Here is a 21830-nt window from a genome sequence, read left to right as displayed (position 1 = left end):
GAGTATTTTTATGAAAAAGGCAAGACTATAGGCTATGAAAATGACCACTTTTTTGAAAGGAGTATTTCTATAAAAAAGGCAAGGCTTTAGGCTATGAAAATGACCACTTTTTTGAGGGGAGTATTTTTATAAAAAAGGCAAGGCTATAGGCTATGAAAATGACCACTTTTTTGAAAGGAGTACTTTTATGAAAAAGGCAAGGCAATAGGGTATGAAAATGACCACTTTTTGAAGGGAGTATTTTTATGAAAAAGGCAAGGCAATAAGGTATGAAAATGACCACTTTTTTGAAAGGAGTATTTTTATGAAAAAGGCAAGGCTATAGGCTATTAAAAGGACCACTTTTTTGAGGGAAGTATTTTTATGAAAAAGGCAAGGCAATAGGCTATGAAAATGACCACTTTTTTGAAGGGAGTATTTTTTATGAAAAAGGCAAGGCTATAGGCTATCAAAATGACCACTTTTTTGAGGGGAGTATTTTTATGAAAAAGGCAAGACTATAGGCTATGAAAATGACCACTTTTTTGAAAGGAGTATTTTTATAAAAAAGGCAAGGCTTTAGGCTATGAAAATGACCACTTTTTTGAGGGGAGTATTGTTATAAAAAAAGGCAAGGCTATAGGCTATGAAAATGACCACTTTTTTGAAGGGAGTATTTTTATGAAAAAGGCAAGGCAATATGCTATGAAAATGACCACTTTTTTGAGAGGACTATTTTTATGAAAAAGGCAAGGCTATAGGCTATCAAAATGACCACTTTTTTGAGGGGAGTATTTTTATGAAAAAAGGCAAGGCTTTAGGCTATGAAAATGACCACTTTTTTGAAGGGAGTATTTTTATGAAAAAGTCAAGGCAATAGGCTATGAAAATGACCACTTTTTCGAAAGCAGTATTTTTATGAAAAAGGCAAGGCTATAGGCTATTAAAATGACCACTTTTTGAAGGGAGCATTTTTATCAAAAAAAGCGAGGCTATAGGCTATGGAAATGACCACTTTTTGAAGGGAGTATTTTTATCAAAAAAGGCAAGGCTTTAGGCTAAGAAATTGACCAATTTTTGGAGGGGAGTATTTTTATTAAAAAAGCAAGACAATAGGTCATGAAAATGAACCTTTTTTAAGGGGAATGTATTTATGAAAAAGGCAAGATTATATGTTATGGAAATGACCACTTTTTGATGGGAATAATTTTATGAAAGAGATAATGTTGTAGGCTATGAAAATGATTACTATTTGGAGGGGAATGTTTTTTACAAACGGCAAGGTTATAGGCTGCTAGAGTATATAGTTTTTGAAATTGAATTTATCATTGCTCTAAACCGAGGAAGCTATGAAGATTTTTGGTCTTGTAAGTTATTTCAGAAAGCAGACTCAAAGTAATATGTTTTCTTTTAAGTTCCATCTGATTTAGCAATAATACAACATTATAAATCTTGAAATTGAACTCGTGTTACTGGAAAAAATAAGGCCATCTTGATACTTGATTTTTTTAAAGAGAACTTGAGATCAAACCAATAACCTTCAAAAGTTAATAAAGTCCACTGCTAGTGAAGTTATGTAGAATCAATAACAATTTTTTCGTTTTTAAATAAAATCTGATCAAGGAGAAGTATTTGCAGAAACATCTTTAACAAAAGTACATGCTCAGGAAAGATATCATTTGTATGATATGTTCTGTTTTGCATAGAATTATGCCACCAAGTTCGTTCTAGGTTTTCACATACAATAATCACTACAGAAAATAATACATGAATTCTCTTGAGCTCAGTGCCCGAGGTCTCCCTAGGAATTAACTCGATCGTTGCAGATGAAGCTTAGGCCTCATGGAGATTGTTCGAGGGGACAGATATTTACATCATCGACCGTCAACCTCAAACGAAGTCCGGAAGAAGCGCGATTTCAGGGTGTAAAAAACTGACAGCAACGCTCATTTTTTACTCTTCTTCCTTTTCTTTTTACTGCTGCTGCTCCTTTTTGGTGTTGTCGGTGACGTAGATCCGGACCGAGACCTCTTGGATTTATGTTTGCGACTTGACCTTGAAACATCACGCTCATCTTCGGATGACTCGTCCTTTTTAAGTCAGAAAATTATGTTACTAAAAAGGGCTCATTTCCGACGCACAAAAAAGAAATAGCTCGGTAAATACAAAATGAAAGATTAACAAGTGATTGCACTTGCTTGTAACTGCTTGATTATGAAAGAACCAATGTCAGTGCGCGATGCTTCACGAATAAATGATAACCGAAAGACGGCTTCACGGGCAAAAAATTAAAAATTGCATCGTGTTTAATGATCGAGTTTCTGTAGGTTCGCTCAATTTTTTGAACATATTTTATTAAGTGCAAATCCATTTGAAATTATTTCCTCAATAATAACAGATCTGCAGTTTTTACAATTACAGATCCATAATTACCATTTACAACTCCACAAATTCATTAATATCCACGCTTATTTAAGGCGCTGACCTATTCCTCAAAAAAGTGTATTTGTTTCATTTAGCCTCAAGCTTTGGCCTACGTTCAAGCTGGGTTTTTCAAAATATTAATCCTTCGTTTTCCTCTTTGATAAAACTTCCCCTATTACATAAAATTAAGAGATATGAAAACCAGCTTTTTAAATCACCCAAACAGTGCATGGTGCATTCAAGAAACCTTTACATTTTGTGTCTTTTGAGAAATTCGCCTATTCAATGTACAAACGAGAAGGTAATAGCCTGATAAAGACCCTGGATATGCCAAAAAGTAAAACTGTGTCAATTGAGAAAATGAATTTTATAGAGAAAATTGAAATAAGCCTATATTCAGTTTGTTCTTCTAAAATCCCTGCCAAAAGTCTTTAGCAGTTTATTTTCCGAAAGCAGCGGAAAGGGGCATTCCAAGGATAACTGTTAAAGGTTTTAAGTTGATTCCAGAAATAGGGCTATCCTACTGGTGCAAACTCGTTTACGGATTATAAAATTAAATGTTTAGAAGGGAGTGTGATCTGTGTGATGAAAAAAACTCATGCTGTTTTATCAAAGTGAGATCTGAAATGTCTCTGGATAATTTCAATCTGTTTTTTGAAGTATGTGGATGTAGCAAAAGCTTGCCTGGTAAGAAAATGTGTGTGAAAGCTCATAAAATACAAATAAAGTGACTCACACTTATCGATCTTGATCTTGATCTGCTCCGGTGACTTCGCTTTTTTCTCGGACTCTGAGCATTTCGAATAGGTGTTGCATTTGGAGACGAAGAGAGACTTCGATCCCGTTTTCGATCTTTTCCCCGCTTTCGCCTTTCTTTTTCGTGTTCCTATGATTTAGAGACAACAGTAAAAATCATGCGAAATAGCTAAATAGAAGACAGGCTTCATAGTATGTTATACTTCCTTTTAAATTGTAAGTGGTGAGAGGAAGTTTAAAACTATGAAAACAGCAAATAAAGTTGGTTACCCCTGGTGCATTAATTATGGTAACTTCCAAATAGCAAAAGCAGGGGTGGAAGGGGTGGGGGCGTGTGGGAAAAAAAGTAAAAAAAGGAAAGTAGCACCAAAAACCTTAATTCAGGGTAAGTGGTGTCACCAGCTACTATCCCTTTGTAACCACTTTGTAGCTTCGTAACACGAATTGATAAAAAATTGGGAAAACTGTTCCTTTTTTAATCCATCCACTGACAGTATTATTGTCGATGTTTATTATCGAACAGAAACTCCATCTCGACTGAGCAGATCTAAATATGTTGACAATACTCACCTCAATAAGACCTTGTCTGTATTTTTCTAACTGATATTGAAATGAGGAAGACGACTTTGACATTCCGTTTGCTTCTAGTTTGTCGGCATACCTCATAACTTTTAATTCGACTTCACGGAGTAGTTTCCTCCGTGGCTCATCAACCTCACCAACGTGTACAGCAGGCGAGTCGTGTGCCGAGGAGCGGGAATCCTCATTAGAATGCCTGGGAGAAACAAAATTTATGTCGGTAAGGTACACAATGTACTGCAGTAAATCCTTCAATCGATAAAACATTCATCAAATTTCATATCTAAATCAATCCGTAGTAGTATCAGGGCAAGATCTCAGTCAATATTAATTTCGGTTCATAAGACCAATTTTTTATAATGTTTCGCTATATAGACAATATTTAAGCTAATAATATATTTTCAATGTTTCCCCAAACTTTTGCAGTGCCAGAGGCTATTTCAGTGTTTCATTAAGCCAAATTAAAGATGAAATTACCTCTCTTTTGGAGAACCTGTAACCCTCTGCCATTTTGAATTGGCACTGTCCTCCACATTCCATTTGTTTTTACTTCCACCATCATCTTCGCGTTCCCATTTCGATTTCGGCATATCTGGATCGTCGCTCTCCTCTTTTGCCCACTTTGACTTTCTTAATGGAGAATCTGGGTCAACAGGTTCCCATCTTGAGGCTTTCATTTTGCCGGCTATAGACAAAGGCATTTCAAGAAGGTATAATATCAGATTATAATATAATATAATATATATAATATAAGATAATATGATATGAAATAATATAACAAAATATGATATAATATAATATAATATAATATAATATAATATAATATAATGTTAACACATAACAAAACATAACATAACATAACATGTTATATGATATTATTTTATGTTTTATGATATAATGTTATATGACAAAATTTGATAAATTTCAAATAATCCAACTTCATATAAATTTATATGTGTTGGAAACGTACTGTTAAAAATTTTCAAGCAGTGCAGCACTGCATTTGTATTCGTGATCATACAAAAAAGGTCAAGAAGAGAATTTAATTATTAAGCTTCTAAAAAGTCTGTTACTTACTAGATTGCTTTTTGATGTCTTCAACTGAATGAATATAAAAAATAAATCCTTACAAGTTGAAACACGTTTAATAAGTTTAGCAAATGAGTACAAAGAAAAAAATCAAGAAAGCAATCCTAGTTATGCTACTGAACAGAACATAAATCCGCTACATAAAACTGAACGAAACAGTAAAACATATTTATTTATGTGTAATGATGCATAGAGGAATGATGCATAAATAAGCGACCTAACAGAAAGATAACTCCTATTTGAGTTCAGAAAACGCCTCAGCCTTCCTCCCGATGAAATTTCGTCCCATTTTCCTTCCTCGGAAGTTTACTTCTACCTTTTCAATAAAAGTTTCATAGCGAAAATGGAGCTCAAGTAAAAATCATTCATGGTTCGGTCTTTACGCTTTGTGCGGAAAACAGAAATGTTCAAGCACAATGGTAAATACTTCTCACTTTATATACTTTTGTAAAGTTATGTATTGGCCTTTCTCAAGGCTACTACATTTTTCATAACCTTCCTCCGGCCAATACATCACAGTGGTGGAGCCGTAATGTTTTCTGGACTGTGACTCTTATGAATTTATTTTTCAATGCACCTCCTTAAATATGTATTAAAATTGCATAATAAAGACAGATTGTCTTAACAGGAAAAAATAAGGGATTTTTATGATATTAAGACCTTTCAAAATAGTACACATCAAATGGGGGGTAAATAGTTCAGCTGTTGAACAAAATATGAATCCAATAGAAACAGAAAGCTTCTAAATCTTAAATTCACAAATGGAGAGAAGTAACCGTGGTATAGGCAATGTGAAGACAAAAAATACAAAAACATGCATACTTGGGGCCCCATCGATGTCACCACCAAAGGGGATGCCATCGATGTCTACTTCGGCACCTTTTGAAAGGGGAAACCCATCTAGGTTGTTGTCTTGATCATCTATAGGGATACCATCAACGTCATCTTTACCCACAGGGTGACCATCTATGTCTTGGTCTTTTGCCAACGGAAAACCATCGATTTCATCTTTCTGTTAGGGATTGATATTATTTTAGTTAAATAAAAAAATCATGGCAGAGCAAACTATTACAACTAGTTTTTTTCATCCTGTCATTAAATATGGTCGATTTGAATATAAAATCTTAAGCTACACCACAAGCAACGCAACTACAAAGTCTTCTTCAACAATCTCCTCTTATCTGAAAGTTTACCATAAACTGAATATCAGGCACAAATTTTGACAATGACAAATTATAATCATAAATTACCCGAGCAAACGCTGTAATCATTGCCGTCTTGGATAATTTCTCATGATAACAGATTCAAGGCACAGATAATAACACACAGGTCAGATAATAGAGTAGAAAAGTTTATAGTTTGTAGCGTGCCTTGTGTACCTAAAATAATTGTGTGTACTATTTTTTATTCATTTCCATTAAAAATTCATTCATAGAAGAAGTACAATGCTACAGTATTTTACCATACCCCATTACAACCATTTTAATGTGTCCATTGAACATGGTGGAGTGAAAACTGAGAAAACTGACAATATCTTATCAATATGAAGACCCCCTCAAAAAGCGGGTTGAACAAACCATGGTTTCGGCAACATTCAGTTAAAACTGCGGGTAAATTGGCTGGGGTCTTCATATTTAAAGGGTCCTTAACTCGTTGATTGATCAACCATGAACATGAATAGACTCAATGGGCATTTTCGGAGACGGTACCTTGATAATAAACATGCATTAATTCATAGTAATAGACTGTATAATAATAAAATGGACCCTTAGAAATGACATAAAGATCACAATCACACAAAAATCATGTTTACCTTTTTATCTGAGAGCCCGACAAATGTATTTTGAAGTTTGATTAGAAAACCAGGGGGGTACAACGACCAATCCTGCCAAGCAGCCAAGCAAGACAAAACTTGTTTCTAAAAATGAACAACAAAGTGAGTCTGCATTATTTCATTAGATATTAAACAAGATCGCTAGAAAAAAGAAACTGACCAGCATGGAAGTTAAAAATGAAGTCCCTTCTTGCAGCTTGGGTCTTGTCGAATATGACAATCAAACTCAACAATCGAAGGGAAGTCGAGCTCCAATTACAATCGAATTTGATTTCGAGGCATTTAGAGCGTTGTATTCGAAATTTAACACACATTAACCCCGTTTACATTGGATTCAAAGAATATACTACTATTTGGTTCCGTTCTGATGAATCTTCCATTATCCAAACTACTGTTTTAATAGCAACTAATTCTCGCACATAAGTTTACAGCAACAATATATTGCTTTCCAGCAACAAAATATTGCGTTCCAGCAACAAAATATTGCTTTCCAAATAGTCAATAAAAAACACTCACTCTAAACTTTTCCGCAGTTGATTTACTTGATGCTGATACAAGTGCTGATCTGAGATGCTCCATGACTTCAGAAAGTTTATTTTCAAACCTATAAGGTAAACATACGGGTCTCATATCTATTGATCAAAAGAAGGACTTTCGTGAACCATCAGATGTTACTTGACAAACTTCCAAAGATTGATATCAACGTTGCTGAATTTGATATTTTTTAAATTGTATTTGCATACTTCGTATGTCAGAAGCATGAATTGTGGGACTTCCTCAAGGCTGAAGCCGTGGTCCATTACTGTTTTAATACATACAAACGATCAATCATACGCATTACGCAAAGAACACGTGAAAATGTATGCAGATGACACGACAAGTTTTCTTTTATCTGGAACCCTCTTAAAGTGAAAAAAAACTTGAACAATAAACTAACCGGGCTACCCATGCAGATGGAATTTAAAACGTCCACATAGTTGACCGAAATTTTGGGATACTTCTCGAGATAATTGTCATGCAATAATCGCCATGCAATAATTGCCGGATGACTGTGCAAGCTCTCTGCTAAGGTTAATTGGTGGCTAGTTAAAAATTTAAGAAACTGACCACAGCAAGGGACACATAATCCAGATCTTTCTCATCAGTGTATGTAAATCTTTCTCGACTCACTGCATTTAGAAACCACATGCAAATGTCTTAAACGAAAAAAGCATGTACTTACCCCCGTCTAAAATGTGATGCGTGGTGAATTTTAGCACTCGAGTTATGCAAAATATCGCTCACAACATACAACCGCGCAATCTAAAAACCGAAAGATTGATTGAATAACAAAAAATATTGCCATTTCAACAAGCATTGAAATTGCTAGAAGAAGGGTAAGACTTAAGCATATTTTGTCTTAATTTTCTATCTATTTAATTTTAAAGAATCCAAGGAAAGACATTTATACGTAGATACAGAGGCCGTTGTTAACACGAGGGTCTTAGGGTTAATGACCAACAGTAAACAAATTCTCATTCATATCAAGGTCTTTACACTGAAATTCACCAAGGTTGATCTGTCTGAGATTCTTCGTATTAAAAATCCAATGACATCATGAATGACATCATGCAATACCTCTCAAATGTGCAAAATCAATTAAATGTGTTTAAAATTGGCTGAGATATGGCCATACGAGCACCCGCCCTTCCCCATCAAACCATTGTAATTTGGGCTCTGTTCATAACTTTCAGAGCCAAAATAACAGAAATCCCTAAACAAACTTCAAATTATCCATTGTCCATATTTAACCCAATTATTAATACGTTTAGCGTAATTGAAGGCATTTCATGGTATTTTTAGGTTATATGATCAAAAGTTAAAAACAATAAAAATATAGAACTTATGAAATCACACCATACAATTTCATTGGCTACTGAAAGAGCTTTATTAGAGCTTCTTTCCTTTTAAACATAGTTTGTCTCTGTGTTCATGGTAAACAAATTATTATACATGTCAATATGAACTGCGATTCCATGTATTATATCTTACCTTGGTCGGAATTGGCGTCTCGAGTAAAGAAAGCGATTCAGTGATGCACTCAACGATCTAAAAGCATTACAATACAACGGTGAGCCTTATCCAATAAAGGATTTTACTATTAAGAAACAAAATTTGGTCCATTATCGGGTGCCATAAAACTCCAAAACAGTTAAAATTGGGGCTGTTATTCGCCAATTGACTGCCATCTCGGGTATAAAAGAAACCAACATTCACTACAATAGGAAAATGAAAAAATAGTAAACCGCTGGCCCGAATTCTGTTTCTCTGTAAAAGCTTGGCAATGGAAAAACCATACACCACATTGCATGTTGTTGCGATGTCGAGTTCCGCATTCAGAATATGACCGAATTTTCCTATCCACAGAAGAACAATTTATCACAGAAAATGGGTGCAGAGACGATTTCAATCATCGTTGCTCAAAAATTGTTGCTTGACTTACTTCATCTGCAAAATCAGCGTGATCCAAAGACCAGACCATCAGTTCTCCGACTTTCCGTCGGTCTGATGTGACTGTTCTTAAAAGGTCTTCGAGTTTGTCTCTTTGGCTAAAACAAAAAAGGACGATTGCCCCTTTAATGACATTAAAACAAAGCATGACAGAAGTGATGAAGTTGCAAAAAGTACAATAAAAACGGACACAAAGTACTTCAAGTTGATTAAGTTTGAAAATTGGGGATTGAGGTGAAAAGGAAACAAAAGAGTGAAGAAGAAAGGATTAGGTGTTCCCTTGAAAAGTTGCCTCCAAGTCAACAATTTTTCATTTTTTTGCAAAGACACTTGACCATTCTAAAAGGGCCTATTTCTATTTGCAAAGGATTGCTTTGTTGTTCTCAAGATTTTTTCGATATCCAGAGGATATTGAGCGTAACAAAACTCTCGTGAAACAGGGGAGTCCTCTCCATCTTTCCTTCCATGTCCATGGGCAAAAAAGTTAAAGCTCACTTCAGATCTTCCAATCATTGAACTAAGTACCCAGCAACTACATTGCAATTAAATCGTCTACGAAGAAATACCATTAACTTACCTGTCAGTTAGTAATTGTTTTTTCGTTATCTCTTGTGCTGGCTCTGTTTTTTCTTGCTTGGGTAAAATAATATTGGAAGCCACAATTGCTGACGATACCGCTGCCATTGCCTGGGATGTTTGTGACACTGTTGACACAGCGTAAGGGTTCATTGGAGGGGGCCTCCAGATCGAACCCCCATCGAACATTCTGAATTCCACCTGGGACCACTTTTGCGGTGTATCTCCCTGCCAATGGATTTTAAACATGATTAAAAAGGGAAGATTTCAGCATGCTTTGAGATTTCAGTTCACTAGATTGATGCAGTTTTCCCATTGCATCAACCTAGTAAACTCAAATCTGTTTAATCTGAAAAAAACTACAAAAATATAGAAGTATCACACCGCTCAAAATCAACCTTGCGTTGGGATGAAATTGTCTTGTGTGATGGTGAATTGCTTTGTGAATACACAGGCAATTACATTTGCACCTAGTCTTGTTTTTCCATACGTTCTTAACAAGGGGTACTTTTAGCTGTTCAGGAAATATATTAAGCAAAGAGTGTTGATCGAAATCCAAAACGTTTCAAGAAAAGAAAAACTTACTTGAAGAATAGAAAACAGCCGCCATCTGTAGTATATATGCTCGTGGCCTTTGTTATCAAACAAAAATCTATGACAAAATTTTATAAAAAGAATTAAATACAATAACATGACCCTTGCTTTGCTTAAGTGATTTTATCAGGATATTAAGAAATTTTACGATGGTGTCAAAATATTTCTCTGTAAAAATATACCATTGAAATATCAGCACTTTTATGTGCTGAGAGGAAAAAGAAAACATGAAGTTCAATATGGAAGCCGAAGATCATAAACATGTTACCAAAATCAGTTTTAAGCAAAATCTATTGAAACATATAAAGGTCATCAGGCTCTGTTTAGAAAACGCTCATCAAAAACTAGTTCACCACCCCTAACAAGAAGTAGAAAAATTGCGCCCTAAGAACTGTATGCAATCATTATAAAAAGAATAACAAGTTCTCATTCCGTAAAAGACACTTACCTGAACATTGGATTGTTTAGTTCCTTGTTCATAATCATTGCTTCAAACATAGGACCTTCTCGCGCTACAAACTCCACCATTCTGTGAATGACGGCCAGCTGACTCCTAGGATCAGAGATTTTGCAACAGAACCATTTTTAAAACGAGGATTTCACTTGTGGTTAAAGGTCATTTCGAGAAAAAGTGTCAAAAATTTCCTTAATAGTTCACGGGATTGGTTTAAAAAAATTAAGTGAAAATGCTATTTGAAAAATATCGCGCCGGATTGGAAAACAAAAAGGAAGAAATCCTCAAGAACGTGTGTCGAAAGTACAAAGTTTTGAAGGAAAGCTTTGAAGGGTAGGATTATCGCAGAGTCTGGAAAGAAAAAACCAACCTCGTATGGATTGATGAATTGAAGATGGACGATAACAGTAATCAAGAAACGAAGAAAAAGACTCTAATCTATAAAGTTCTGAACAACTAGATTAATGGACACGTGTAGCTAAATTTAATACACATTTCAGTTTTATAAGAATATCTTGAAAACTGTTTTCTGAAAATCAATTAGATTTACAAAAATGGTATTCCTTGAAGTAGTTTAAGTTCTGAGTAATGACAAAAAATTTTTATGGCTTGTAAAACAAGGGAAATGAAAGAAAGACTGTTTACTGAGGACTGTTTAGAAGAAAAGACCATGAGAGAGATCCTGCAGACAGCAGACGAAATACAGTTTGCAGAAGAATGAGTTAAAAACGGCAAAGGAAAGCGCATTTAATACAATAAATGATGCAATCCACCAGATGTCGCGATGATGGATTCGTTGACGCTGCAAAGAGGCTCTCTATCAATGTAAACGAGGCTGAATGCAATACCTTTCCATCGGGATAACAACCTTGACAATGGTATTCTCTAATTTCTATGAATGAACATCAAAATCGTAAATATCCATTCCATTAAGCATCTTACATGTTCGACTATTATATAAAAGCTACTTATAGCATAAATATAAACATAACTTCTATGTTAATTAATTTTTAAGAATACTTTTTCACAGCAGGTACATTACCGTAATAATTCGAATAAGCCTAATATGGGTGATTCAAAACTCGGGTCTAGAGAAGAAAGCCTATTCAAAAGCAGCAAGCTTCGTGGCCCGAAAAGCTGCACAAAAAGTGAATTAAAGGTTTTTTCAGCTAAAATACATGAAACTAGCCACACATAGGGGGACTAATGCAAAAAATGAAGAAGTTCCAATTAAACCGCTTTTTTAAAGAGGAGTGGCATCGGCGGCATCATTTCTTTTTCAATACTCGATGCTATGAGAGTGGTGATGGGTGGGAGGGGGGTTGGGCTTAATCGAAATATTACGGTAGACTCGTACTTTATAACATAAATTGAACCTTCCAAAGGTTGTTATGCGTTGCTTATTATTCCAGATTTAACTTCTATATACTATAACAGTATCCTCTTATATCACTTTATTTTGAGGATTCGCGAGTCACAGTCAAAAAACTTCTGGAATTTATTCTGGTAATGTTATTTAAAAAATACTAAAATACTAGCGTCGCAATGGACGCTTGCATTGTGAATTTTCTAAAAAAAGTTATTTTAAATCTCGAAGATGCTTAGTTGATTAAAAATATCAATTTTTTCTTTTTTACGTGTGAATATCAAGGTAACAGAGAGTGAAATATTATGAAAAATTGACTATAAAAGATGTCACTAGCACCAATCAACGAGATTCATCTTTTTTAAAAGCTGTATTATTTATAAAATTTTCTCTAAGAGATGCCTTAGATTCGTTGCTTTGGGGGGGATGGAATCCTTTTGTTTTCGTGGGATTGGCCTAAACCAATAACAAAAGTGCCCTAACTGAATGACAAAATACCAAGTAGATTTGCCAAGTAACTTCAAAGTGAAAAACTTTTAAAAAACACACCACTCTGATAAATGTCTTTCTTTAGTAAACGCCTATCAAAGTTTTACTTGAGAATATAAAGGTAATCGACAGATACTAGAGTGAATATGGCAACCTGTCAATCAACATCAGCCAATCAAAAGGCGTGTGAGTGGTTACCACGCTCACTGATGGCCAATTGTTGATGGAAAGATGGTTTGGTATCTGTTGATTGCTTTTAAGAAACAACCCCCGCGTTAGCATGAGGAGATAAGGCAGGCCTTCATTAAGCTTATCAATACTGACTTCTTTATAGAATTATAATTACTATGAAATAAATGAAGATCGAAATAATATGCATAAGCAAATCAAAGCATTTTAAGTTTACACAAGTACAAGGGATGGAGGTAGGTGGAAGCAGTTTAAAGAAAGACAATTCAATATTGATAATGGACCCTCGCAAGGATATATCTAAAATGTTTAATTAACGCGCCACGTTGCATTTCTACCAGAAAAACACAACTTTAAAAAATAATTTTCTTTGCAAATCAAATAAGCAAATAGCAAAAAGTTTGAACTTACACCATCAAATTGCTTTCCGTCTCTTCCAAGCTTTGCGGACAACTGTGCGTTGAAAGGTAACCCTGATGGAGGTGGGGGCTTTTGCGCCTCGATCATTTCTGGGGGTACATATATTGGCTGTGGGGGGATTGGAACACTCTTTCCCCATCCCAGCCGCATGTCAAACCCCATTATATCTTTACCTAAGATAAATAAAACAAATAAGTCACTAACTAGAACATTTGGCAGTGTTTTGCAGTGTTTGATAATTTTGGCACCGATACCAATTGCAATGTGAGGTATATTGATTCAGTTAGACAAAGCTGGTGAAGAAGGCCACAGCTGTTCAGATTTGAGTATTTAATGATGATCCAGTGCAGTGATTATACCCAACAAAGATTGTATCTTAGCTTGCAAAGATCAGCTGAACAGCTACAAAATATTATGCTTTACTGTCTCTAAAATGGCAACAAGGTGAAGCTTAGCGGAGAACCAAATCATTCTTTACTGTCTCTTGAATGGCACTATGCAAACGTCAAACGGTCACCATGCAAACGATCATGGTGCAAACGTCAGATTTAGTTAGATTTTGTCAATTATTAATAACATTGAGAAAGGTTCGTGAATAGAAGCTATTTCGAATGTAGAAAACTACACTTTGTAGTCTAAGAACTTATACAATTGAGCTTTTTACAATACCATTTGCAGACTAGCAACTGGATAAGAAACGTTTAAAGAATGGAAAACGGGAATAATCTGGTAGTAACAAAACATCTTTTTGTTGGGAAAGGGTATCAATGTTTATTCAGAGCCAATCACGGAATGTCAAACTATGGTATTATATCAAAGAGGATGGTCCCAATATGTTTGCTTTATGATCAGAGGTAAGATTTTTTGTACAGGATCTTGAACATGGTATTAAAACAACAATAATTCTACTTTGTATACTAACCCGTTAAATCTCTCAGTGCTTTTTCCCCATCTCCTCGGTTCATGTAAGCAACAAAACCGCAATTTCGATTCCTTGCTTTCTCTTCATCAGTCCTTGGCCACATAATTTTTACACTTGCTAAAGGTCCATATTGCCCAAAAAGTTTACACAACTGTTCTTCAGTCATCTAAAGCAGAAAGGAGTTAGGTATGAGAAGAAGCAAAGCACACCCCGATCAACATAACAACCAAATCCTGACAGGGTTTTTCATGAGCAGCTAAACTTTGAAAATGGGATGGCTTTCCTGTACAATTGTAAGGAATCAGGTATTGCTTTCAAAAATTCACGTAAATGTTTTCATAGCATTCAATGGCATACCATAATAAAGACAATCAAGACCTTAGTATAAATCATTAGCCTAACTCTCTCTAAATGAATTTGTTAATTGCATAAAGAAAAAACATCTCTAAACATGACCAGAACCTACCCACATACGAGAAATTATTAGCATAAAATGTCTTTGCAACACAGGACTCTGTCTTCTTTAGATGGGAAGTAAGCTTGAATCACTTTTTTAAAATATCTTACCAACAAGATCATAATTGTGAGCATTTCTGAAGTCAAAAGATGCCAAAAGCATGATAAACGTTCTAATATACAGTTGCTCCCGATTTTGAGATCAAAAATATCTGTAATGTCCTTGCTTGACTTTGTTTAACATAACCTGATTTCTACTACATACTGTTGCAGAGATATGAAATTATTAAGATTTTAGGACTGATAAAGAAATGTGAGGAGAAGAGAATATTTTTGATAAATTTACATAGCGCTTTATGATCAAAATAAATACCTTTGGATTAATATTGCCAATGTAAAGATTTGTGGTGTTTGGATCTCCATTGTCCATTGAGCCAGACTGGGTATCATTGTCTAAAAAATTATTTTTCAAATCAAAAACATTAAAAACATACAGAGAGATACGTCTTTTCATTTCTTCAAAGAGAAAGGAACAGAAACAAGAAGGCTACTAATGTCTCCAAGAACATGCATCAAAGAAAATATGCTTTCCTTGAACATAGTTTTATTAAATCCAAGTATAATTGAGCTTGTTTCAAAATTTCAGCCTTGTTTTGTCAAATATTCTCAAGAGAATGTTAACACAGCAATTTTGTCAATAAATATTTAGAAATACCAGTCTGAGACCATTGATGTGTTGCAAACTAGTGCATGATAAACAGAAAAAGTCAAAATACTCATCTACCATCATCAAACTTTGGTGGGGGCCAGTCACCTCTGCTTCCACCACACCCACTGCTTGTTGAACCAGTCTTAAAAAAACTTGTTGGCAGATTTTTGAGAACATCATCTGGGATTCCAGAAAACTCCCCTTTCTTGATTTTGTGTCTTATTTCTCTTTCTTTCTGAGATCTTATGAAGAGAAAGAAATTCAAAATAAATACACTGCCACAGAAAGACACATGTTTTCCCCTATCACAAACCCAATCACAGCCAAGAAATATGTCTAACAGTTCTAAATCTTATCACCTTAGACCTAAAAAAACTTCTACAAACATAATTGATTTTGCTTTGATAAAATAATAACCAAATAACAAAAAAGTACAACAAATAAATGACAAGAAAAGAATTATTTATATATATTTCCTAAATAAAACTGAAGAAAACTGTTAACCTCTGTTGCTCAATAGCTGAAGTTGCTTTATGGACAATTAAATACTTATCAGTTCAGTTCAGTTTCATGTTTTAAATTCTCTACATACAATTTGTTCACATCAACAATAAATAGTAACTGATATATACAATTCAAAATTACGCAAAGTCATAACATTATCATCAAAAATTAATACAAAATTTAAATACAAAACAAAAAGAATGGGACAAATTGTATGGAGGGAATTACTTAAAGGGCCTCTCCAGCCAAAAAAAAATTTTTTTGACTAAAAAGTTAGCATCTGGTGGGTGTATAATGGCAAAGTTGTTGTTTTTGCGAAATTCTAATTAGTTTAGAAGTTATAAGCCTTTAAAGTTGCACCTTTCTGAGAAAAAAACGACAAAAGCCGAATCAGTTTGGTGACATTCTGACGTCACAATGTGCGGCTCTCGTTCGCCATGAATTTCGTATATCTTCCACCGAATTGTGAAGAAGTCATGGTCACACATTGATAACTGCGTGAGCTTTTTAGGATCGAAAAATATCAAATGTTTACAATCATTCTAAGTCCGCGGGTCGGAATGTGTCCATGCTGTGTCACGACTTTGTTTTTATCTCCTGTGTGGGCCCACAAAGCTACGGCTTCATGTTCCAGCTCTTCCCTGGCATATAATTAATCAAAATTGATACTTGTGTTGTTCTCCAGAAAGGATGAACAACTAAAGGCTTCAGAATTGGTGTCTGAAATGCTCAAACTAAAAGCCGGTGGAACAGAACTGAGAGTACCATCACTTGCAGTGTTCAATTTGCGAATTGCCGACGTTCGATTCGGTTTGAGGCGAGACTAACATAATACACTGTGACGTCAAAATTGCATCACACTGTCACCAAACCGAAAACTTTTTGTTGGCTAATTCAATTCAATTATCAAAATGCAAGAGCTTATATCTCACAAACTGTAAAAAAATATCGAAAAACAAATAACGAATTCGTGATCAGCAGGTTCAACTCCTTTAGATTAGCCAATAAAATGCAAGTGCAAAATTTGGCTGGAGAGGCCCTTTAAAGGAGGAGCTCTCTCAGTAGTTACACTAATCGAGGAGAGAGCACCCCCTGCTTAAAATTTGTACATACGTTTGGTTCAATTAAGGAAAAAAGCTATGTGTAGATCATGAATTACTATATCAGAATTTTTGCGTTCAAACTTGGTAGTGGTTTTGAAAGAGGAAGGCTTTGAGTTTTCCTCGAAAATTACTACTAGATGGTGATGTTTTTATATGTTTGGGAATTTAATTCCAGCATTTAGCTCCATAGTAGCGCACTGACCCGATACCGTATTGCAGAGTATTTTTCTGTGCTAGGAGAATATCATTTTTGGTAGCTTGCCACATACTATATTGATGAACAGATCCAACAAAATCAAAGAAAGAATGGAAACAAGAAGGAGAGTTCCTATTCACACAATCACAAACAAAACTAAGTAGTTTCAGCTTGAAGAGATCATGTAGTTTTAGAATTTAGAATCTTATACATAACTAGAATTCCAAAGTACCTTAACCATACATATTCAAGTTTAAAGAATTATTTAAGGTCCAAAATCAAGCATACAAAAATCATTGCCTGGCACAAATTCAAACATTTGTAGCATACTTATTATACATTTAAACCAGATTCTGTTCTTGAAAAAGCAACTTTTGAAATGGTAGTGTAGCACATTTCAACCCTGGAGGGAATGGTTAATTACACTTTTCCTGAGCAACAATGCTAGCAAAGAAAGTCCTGATAAATATCTTTACAGCTCAGAATTCAGAATATCATTAAAACTTTGCATTGATACAAATAATAGTAAGAGCTTTGATTATCTCACCTTTCAAGTTCTTCTTTGAATAACTCTAAATTACTCTTCTTTTTCTCTTTTTCTTTTTTCTTTTTTAAATCCTGACAAAATCATAACGAAATCATTCTTTAATCAAGACAGTTATCTTAGCAACATACAATGAATAGTTAAAACAGTCAATCCATATTTGAGAAAATCCATAAGCTCTAAAAAAATGTACAGCAGAAAGTAGGAAAAATACTGGTCTTAATAAACACGAGTGTAAAGCTATTGATAAATAGATTCAACAAAAACAGCCAATTTTAGATTGAAAAAAATATAACATTAAAACATAAAATGGCAGCCTTTTAAAGTTGACCTTAGTCTGTGACTTTCAATAATTACAAAACTAGATAAAACTAATTTAAGACTAGAGACAATATAATGGATGAGGCAGATGTTATGGAAAATTCACTGGCTTAAATGACATTGCTATCAATTAATATTTTTGATTAAGTGAACTGAGTGCTCATCTTGGCAACAAATCTACAGCAAGATAATTGGGAATGGTGCAAAAAACTTGATTTCCTTGATGTACAACTCTACCTTTACTATCACTTTAAGTTTGGAGTTGAATGTTTGTAATAAATACAAAGCAATAGATAAAAATCAGAGCTATACATAAAAGCGTATTTCAGAGGCTGTTTCTCTACTGATCAAAAGGGCATACATCAAGAGATATTTGTAGCAACTGAGAGCAAGTATAAATTGTAGCTTTTAAAAACATGGTTTTTTGAATGAAATGCAAAAAACTTGATTAAAAACTATATACCACTTTTTGTGCTACTGATTGGTCCTTGTGCTTCTTGAATTCTTCAGCAAGCTCTGCCAATTTTGAAGTGTTTTTGTGATATTTGTGGTTGGTTTTCTCATTTACTGCAAAAATTTTAGAAGCTTCATAAACATGTGGTAATCAACATAATTGAAATTGACATACAGTTGATCACAATGAAAGGCAAACATGAAATATTCACTGCAAAAAAACTTGAAGAAATGTTTTCATGAGTATAACAAAATGATCAAGAAAACATACTTTCTTCATCTGCATTTATGATGTTTGCTCTAACAAAGGTTTTCCCAACAGATGCAGATTCTTGAAAACTTTCAATGTATTCTGCATATACCTCTGCTGTAGCTGCTTCTTCAGCCTATCACACAATAAATAAAGAACATTAAATGTTGAACAATGGCTAACTGTTCAAAAATATAAGGTTACTGTTTTCTTTTAGGATACTTAATCACCTAACTGTTGGTTGCATCATATCTTGCTTTATATCTTGTTTCTGCCCTGGGTTGCCAGATTGAATTCACAAACGAAGGCTAAACTGGTGAGCAGTTCAAGCCAAAATGCTCATCAAAAGGCCAAATCAAAAACTTTCTCAAGAATCCATGGAGCAGGCACTGGTTATATTTCTATGCTTGTGTCTGTTAGATAATTTCTTAACTTAGATAAGAATCTTACTTTTTTCCAAAACCCTTTGCTAATATCAAGATAATATTTAGGCTAGGTGATAAAATTTGAAATTTGGTTAACACTTTGTAGTTAACTACTAATTATTCCATGAATGTAGTAATTACTCATTAGTTTTAGACGCTCTGCTGAAAAGGCCAACAAGGTCAAATTTAAGTAGTAAGCAAGAAACAATTTTTCCAGGCAATCTAGATCTAAAAATTTGTCCTAAAAAGCCAATCTGGCAACCCTGGACCAAATTTGTGAATTATATCATCCAGTCTTCCTGTTTCGTGATGACGAGCACTTTCATTTCAAATCTGTATTTCAAATTTCCGAAACAATCCGGCTGGAACCGGATTTTAAAAAAATTAGCGATTGGGTGCCGGATTATCCGGCCTACCGGATATCCAGTACATCCCTAATTTCTTATCCAGACCATGTATTATAGATAAGAAAATACAAATGTTGATACTATTTTAAGTGAAAATGAATAGTTTGCTTTTATTGATTATTTCTAGATACATTGTCATTTATAGCTTTGATCAGGATCTTCAAATACATCCATCAGTATTGATTGCTATAAAATAGGACAACTAACCTTCTTTTTCTCTTCTTCTTTTAACTTTGATGGGGCTTTTCCTTTTAATGGGTTGCGCCCCATTTGAAAAGCTTTAAGCTTTGACTCTGGAAGACCCTGTAATTAATACATCATTGGTAAGGACATTTTTTGCTTTGTTTTTTTCTCTCGATAAATTCCTTTTATAAAACACAATCGATAATAATGCTAAAACTATTTTTCTGTGTACTCAAAAAACAAGCAAATAACAAGCAAGTTTGCATTTCATCAAAGTGCAAAAGGAATCCCTCCAAACATCATTTTCCACAAGACACCACATCTTTAAACTAAAAACTTGATAAACTGATATTCAAATTCAAACACCAAGTTAAACTTTTCAGCTTGAACTGTCAACAGCAAGCAGAACCAATTTGCTGAAAAATGAAACTGAAAGAGATGATTAAGAGGATATTTGGTTGCAGATCAGCTAGACTATCTGTTGTAACCTGAAAGCTAATGCATTTGAGCTTCCAGCAACATTGACCTTAGTATATATAGGTGGGAGTGCAAGAGATCCTGGCTGCGACATGTAAGTGTCTATCTAAAGCGTAGCTTCGAGCATGTGCAAGTTTTCCAGCTAGCCTGGAGCAGTTGAAAACAAATGCAAAATTTGCTTTAAAACCAAGATAGAACTGGCGTATATAAATTAGAAGGTAGAAAAACAGACAAAAGTGACAAGAGGGAACTACTACGAGCGGTTGACAGTAAGCTCAAAATCGCTGTTACACATTTACATTCATAACAGTAAGGAACAAATATCACTCATTTCTACTTCGATGCATCAAACAGACCTTGCAGAAATGTAGGTCAACCTGAGCGAAATGTTTCTTGAATGAAGGTGTGCTCTCGCGTGCTCAAGTGTCAACCAGAAGACCTAACAAAGATTTTTTTAAAAAAAAAACAGAAAAGATGCGGGAAATTTGTACAACATGTAAACAAGTGATTGAATTTTACCAACCTTCATGGAACTTGGTGCCAGCGACTCGGGTTTCAGGCCCCATGGTAGCTTCTTCGGTTTATCATCAGCCATGTTGATGTCCACTTCTCATGAGTGCATTGCGATCGTAAAAGCAGCGTGAATACACTACTGCGCAGCGCTGGAAATCTACTTCACAGCGGCTTTCTGAATTCAAGACAACCAAATTGCGAGAAAATGATATCTTGGTAAGGATAAAGAAAATCAAAATGTTGATCTATGTAACGGAAGATATAAGTTTCCCTGCATCTGTTTCTCAATCTTCCTCTTGAAAATAACAGGAAATACAAAGAATGAATGTCCAGACTCTTTCCAGAATGCTTGATAGCAAAGATCCTGTAGAAAGTACTAAATTTGTCCCCCAATTTTGAAACTCCTGTTATTCTTAGTTCATTTTACAGTTCCTGATCACTTATGCGTTTCCCAAAAGCTATTAAACCGTTCCTGAATCCAAGTTGAAATACATGGCAGTTCCTTATTCCCGTGTCAAGAATGGGTACCCGCATTCGAATCCTAACTAATATTCCTGGAATAAAGGGATTTTGTCGGACCTTGTTAAACATGACCTCCCTATAACATGCCTTCTTTTTCTTTCTTAACCTCAACAAACAGATATTCCAGGAAATCAACAATATCATCAAATCAAGTGACAATTTTTGAGATGAAAGTCAGTGAGATGAAAGTCAGTGACGAGACCCTATCTACATACCTACGAATATCATCAATCTCAATACCTGATTTCAGTGCAATTGAGTGTTAAGTTTTTCAAGCTAAACCACTCAAATACTGAGATAAAGGCAGGGGTGTAGTGCCAGGGAAAAAAAGGGGGTCATCGGAAACAATTTTATCGAAAACAACATCAAAAATATAATGAGAGCTATCGCATAAACTAAGGGGCTCAGCCTCCTATCACTACCCCTAACACAGGTTTTCTGATTCGCTTCTGATTCGCTCTTTTAAACAAAAGACATATTTTATATTGAAAGATATACAGGAACAAAGCAATACGACGACGAGAATCCAATGTCACGATATAAAATTTTCAAAATAAATTAAATTTAAAGAATATACTAATATTTCGCCCCGGCATACAAGGCTTC

The 21830-nt window shown here is 34.7% G+C and overlaps 1 protein-coding gene across 1 annotated transcript; it reads right to left on the bottom strand.

Annotated features, from left to right (window-relative positions):
- Positions 1 to 1378: 1378 nt before the first annotated feature.
- LOC135684532 (U2 snRNP-associated SURP motif-containing protein) lies at positions 1379 to 20858 on the bottom strand. The gene is made up of 24 exons (XM_065200125.2): positions 20713 to 20858; positions 19737 to 19832; positions 18719 to 18833; positions 18458 to 18561; positions 17677 to 17747; positions 15402 to 15568; positions 14991 to 15070; positions 14162 to 14327; positions 13231 to 13412; positions 11624 to 11667; positions 10770 to 10874; positions 10313 to 10379; positions 9729 to 9955; positions 9144 to 9249; positions 8693 to 8749; positions 7884 to 7963; positions 7178 to 7265; positions 6641 to 6745; positions 5650 to 5839; positions 4816 to 4839; positions 4216 to 4423; positions 3730 to 3934; positions 3140 to 3289; positions 1379 to 2069 (listed from the first exon to the last, which is right to left on the bottom strand). Exons 1-24 carry the CDS (start codon positions 20782 to 20784, stop codon positions 1926 to 1928), a joined length of 2853 nt encoding a protein of 950 aa, XP_065056197.2. The 5' UTR covers positions 20785 to 20858; the 3' UTR covers positions 1379 to 1925.
- Positions 20859 to 21830: the final 972 nt, after the last annotated feature.

This window comes from Rhopilema esculentum, chromosome 21 (genome assembly GCF_057945365.1).
Source record: "Rhopilema esculentum isolate cy_ngs chromosome 21, ASM5794536v1, whole genome shotgun sequence".
Taxonomy (NCBI): Eukaryota; Metazoa; Cnidaria; class Scyphozoa; order Rhizostomeae; family Rhizostomatidae; genus Rhopilema; species Rhopilema esculentum.
Note: the sequence above shows the minus strand (reverse complement) of the source record. Positions and strands in the feature narration are given on the sequence as shown.

Coding starts and splice junctions, on each gene's coding strand:
- LOC135684532 (XM_065200125.2), bottom strand. CDS start 20,784: ATGGCTGATGATAAACCGAAGAAGCTACCATGGGGCCTGAAACCCGAG. Junction 9,250..9,728: donor AAACAATTACTAACTGACAG/GTAAGTTAATGG, acceptor TTTTTGTTTTAG/CCAAAGAGACAAACTCGAAG. Junction 6,746..7,177: donor CAACTGCGGAAAAGTTTAGA/GTGAGTGTTTTT, acceptor GTTCATTTTTAG/AAACAAGTTTTGTCTTGCTT.